Source organism: Limulus polyphemus, unplaced genomic scaffold (assembly GCF_000517525.1).
Source record: "Limulus polyphemus unplaced genomic scaffold, Limulus_polyphemus-2.1.2 Scaffold1332, whole genome shotgun sequence".
Lineage (NCBI taxonomy): Eukaryota > Metazoa > Arthropoda > Merostomata > Xiphosura > Limulidae > Limulus > Limulus polyphemus.
In genome coordinates, this window is record NW_013666942.1 from 1 (window position 1) to 4,025 (window position 4,025).

Here is a 4,025-nt window from a genome sequence, read left to right on the forward strand (position 1 = left end):
GTGTATATGCTCCAATCATCGAGTGATTTCTGCTGTCGTAACAATACTAAATGTGAATGTTTTTTGCTACCACATTTTTAAATTTGTTGTTAACATAATTCGCTCATAACAAGATGGAAAGTAAAACCTAGGGTATACTTTTTCGTTGTTATCTTACCCACAGAATCTTATGTCGATTTTTACCTTACAGTGGTATGTATTAGTACACTTTCTGTTCTTTTGTGGAACATTTTAGGAAGATAGCTTCCTTTTTCATGGATAAATTTGGGAATAAGCCCAAACTGAAAACTGTGGAAGTTAGTAAGTTCTTCAGTGCAATGCAGACTTCAGGATTTTGAAAGAGTATGAAAGTAAAGGGATGACAGATAGATGAGCTTGAGAAGCTAAGGCTTTTTTTTTTTAATTATTATTAAAGGATATGTGGAAAGAAACTTGAAAGTAAATTAACCATTCTTTCTAAAGAGTTTTATATTTACTGCTTAATGTTTTCATTAATATTACAAATGCTTGTCTGTAGTACAAGGTTCTTTATCAGTTAAACACATTTTTTAATTGAGATCATGTAGATTCTGGAAGTGGAATAGTTTGTAAAAGCTTATAAGACACACACACACACACACACACACACACACCCAAAAAAAAAATGCATGAATAAGTTATAAAACAGTTTCGTTTATCATTATACAAATTTTCTTCAGCAGTTGCTACAGCCCACAGTTCCAATTTAATTTTTAATTTCTTGCTGGACTCAGGTGCTCATATTTATACCTGAACTTGAGTAGTTTGAAAATGCTCTTAATTTTTACTGAATTTGACTTTAAAAGCAACAGGGCTACCAAAGGATTTTCCTTTTGTAGGGTTGACTAGTAAACCAAATTCCAGTAAAAATTCTTATAAAACCTAGTATTATATTGCCATACTAAGTTTGTACATTTTTTTAAGGTGGAACAGACAACCATCTGGTTTGGGTAGATCTTCGTCCTATGGGTTTGAATGGGTCCAGAGCAGAAAAAGTTTTGGAGGATATTTCCATTGCTTGCAATAAGAACACTGTTCCTGGAGATAAAAGTGCTCTCAATCCAGGTGGAATTCGTTTGGGAACCCCTGCCATTACCACTCGTGGCTTGATGGAGGCCGACATAGAACAAGTCGTGGAATTCATCCACATGGGTAAGAATAAGTATTTATTACCTAAGAACCTGGAAACGGCACATATCAAATGTTACCAATCATAAATCTGGTAGGTTTAAAGTTTAAAAACCAGGATTTATTGCTTACATAAAACTTAATTTTTATTAGTGGGTTAGCTTGCAACCAACTACACTTCTGGCTTTTATCCACTTGACAGTTTAGCACCAGGTGAATCAGTATGGTAAAATCACTTACTAACTTGACAATATGAAGATTAATTAGATTCAAGACATTGCTTCCTGAATCACTCATACAAGTTAGATTTTGAAAACAACTAAGAAAAAAAAAATCTTGGCATATTTTCAGGATAGTTTATTATATAAAATATTTCTGTTATTATTGAATGTAAAATGTTGAGCAGTATTTACTGTAACCTGTTTCTAGTTAAGTTTCACCCCAGTGAAATTTGTGCTAGAGGATTGTATTCAGTTGTTGCATGACTTCAACTTTATCTCAGAAGCATATATTGCAAGTATAGATATGTCTACTGAGTGTTACAGAAATAGTTTTCCCATGTTGACTTTTAATATAATCATTATTATCAAGCGTAAATAATAAACTTTGTACGAGTATTAATTTGACTTCAAATTTTACGTTATCAAAACTAATGTAATGTGTACATTTAATTAATTACATTAATTATAAACTATTAAAAATGTGAAAGTTCTGGTAATTAAATCTGCATATATAATACAGTATGCAGTGTTAAGTCATGCTTAACAGTTATGTTTATAAATATTTTTGTAATGATCAATTCATTGGTAGTTAACAAAAATTTACATATTAATTTTTACATTATCTTAAACTGTACAGTCAAATTGGTACAGATATAAAACTTCAGTTATATGGGTTTAGTAATAATAGTTTTATTAAAGTTCGACACAAGAAAGTTGTTTCTTGAACACTCCATACATTTTAAACTTCACGTATTAACAATAAAATAATTGTTAACATTCCGTATGAACCAATACGGGGTTGATAATGAATAAATAACCAAAATGTATTTTTATATAAGTTTTTGTCTCTGGTTTAACTAGTATGCATCTGTATTGGAATTATATATATATATATTATTGTTTATGTATCACATTTGTTTGTAAAACTACCCCCTTCCCCCCCTCACAGGTTTGACACTGGCTCTTGAAGTTAAAGCAGCTAGTGGCCCTACTTTGAAGGAATTTAAATCAACCTTAGCTGAAAATCCATCATTCCAAGAAAAACTAAAGCTGCTGCGTGAGAATGTAGAAACTTTTGCTCAAAAATTTCCCATGCCTGGATTTGAAGTTTTTTAAATAAAAAAATGAAGTGGGTGAAATTTCAACAGTCTAAAATTAGCTGCATTAAAAACTTGTTTAAAAAATCCAAAAGGTTACAAATTTTAAATTTATTCTTTTCTGTTATCAAAGTTATAAAAGGGCAATATTAAAGCTTAACAAGTAATATAAGTTCATATATTTTGTGATCCTTAAAATACAAATTTTTAATTTTCAGGTTAATATATATGTTAGTTCTTCAATCTTGAAATGGGAAATTTTCAATTTTTATACATTAATGCTGATTCAAAGAATATGTATGTGCAGACTTTACAAGATAACTGGTTGTTAGAATTTATTGTAATAGTACCTGTTTTAAAACTTTTTCACAGTTTTGTATCACATTTATATAGAAATATCTTAATTTTTTTTTGGAAGAACTGTATATGCTATTGATGGAACAAAACATTTTGAACAGTATTTTCTCACAAATGTTGATATAATATGTATTTTTGCATTAAATTTACTATTATTAAAATTGTAACTTTTCCTTTTAATTAGTTTGTTAGACATATTGTAGAAATTAAAACACCCAATATGAATAGTTCCAGGAAACTGGATATTGTAATCAAAATAAAAAGTTAATTGGATTAAAATAGTTTTATTAACTTCATAACAAATGAGGCCTTAAAATATTAAAATCTACAAATGAACATTTTGTAGTATACAATTAAAATCTTTATTTAAACAGATCAACAGTTATAAAAATCACTACATGTTTCAACGTGATTTCACATCATCTTCAGGAGTGTGAAAAACAGGTACTGTATGTTATATAAGTACAAAAATCATGGTTATGTGTCTACTAGTTTACAATTCAAAAAAGATCAAGCCATCTACATACTTTCTGATTTTCTAGCCCTTTGTTCTTATTTAAGATCAACTTGTTTTTGCTGTTTCATTATTTCAATGGTTTCTGTAACATTTCTAGCAGTCATATTACTCTGTTGAGCCAAAATAACAATTTTTTTTTCCCACTGGATGATATGTCCAGTATAATTTACATGTTCAGCTAATGTAATTTTAATTTTTTTCTAACATTTCTCTCTTATGTTCATTTATTCTAAATTTTAAGTTTCTTCTAGTTTGACCAATGTATGTATGACCACATTTACATTGAACTTTATATATATATATATATATGCCTATTTTCTCTATTAGATTTATTTCATCTTTAGTTTTATTTAATATCTAACTAATTTGATTCAACAGTCTGTAAGTAGCAATAAGGTTTTTGTTTTGTTATTTTGGCTCAACCGAATAATAATAAAATTTCAAGTGAGTTTAATATAAAAAAAAGATAGTGATGCTATGAGTACTACACCATAAAAAAAATTTAAAGTGTATTGTCAGATATTTTTTATCAAAGTTCATTAAACAACATTCAAACAAGAACGTACAGATAAAGATGCATGTCAGATGTCCAGAATGTTGAACAGAAAATGTGAAGAACTTTTACAGTGTTGAACATTATCATGTTACAACCAATAAACAGAGCAAAAAAATTTTTTTTGAAACCTA

General features: G+C 28.7%; 1 protein-coding gene across 1 annotated transcript; it reads left to right on the top strand.

Moving 5' to 3' along the window:
• Positions 1-863: 863 nt before the first annotated feature.
• LOC106463135 (serine hydroxymethyltransferase, cytosolic-like) lies at positions 864-2,949 on the top strand. The gene is made up of 2 exons (XM_013923113.2): positions 864-1,170; positions 2,317-2,949. The coding sequence occupies exons 1-2, from the start codon at positions 984-986 to the stop codon at positions 2,481-2,483; spliced, it is 354 nt and encodes a 117-aa protein (XP_013778567.1). The 5' UTR covers positions 864-983; the 3' UTR covers positions 2,484-2,949.
• The last annotated feature ends 1,076 nt before the right edge of the window (positions 2,950-4,025 follow it).

What these genes read in the sequence shown, in the direction of transcription:
- LOC106463135 (XM_013923113.2), top strand. Translation starts at nt 984, where the DNA reads ATGGGTTTGAATGGGTCCAGAGCAGAAAAAGTTTTGGAGGATATTTCC. An exon ending in CGTGGAATTCATCCACATGG is followed by an intron (nt 1,171 to 2,316) that starts GTAAGAATAAGT and finishes CCCCCCTCACAG; the next exon opens with GTTTGACACTGGCTCTTGAA.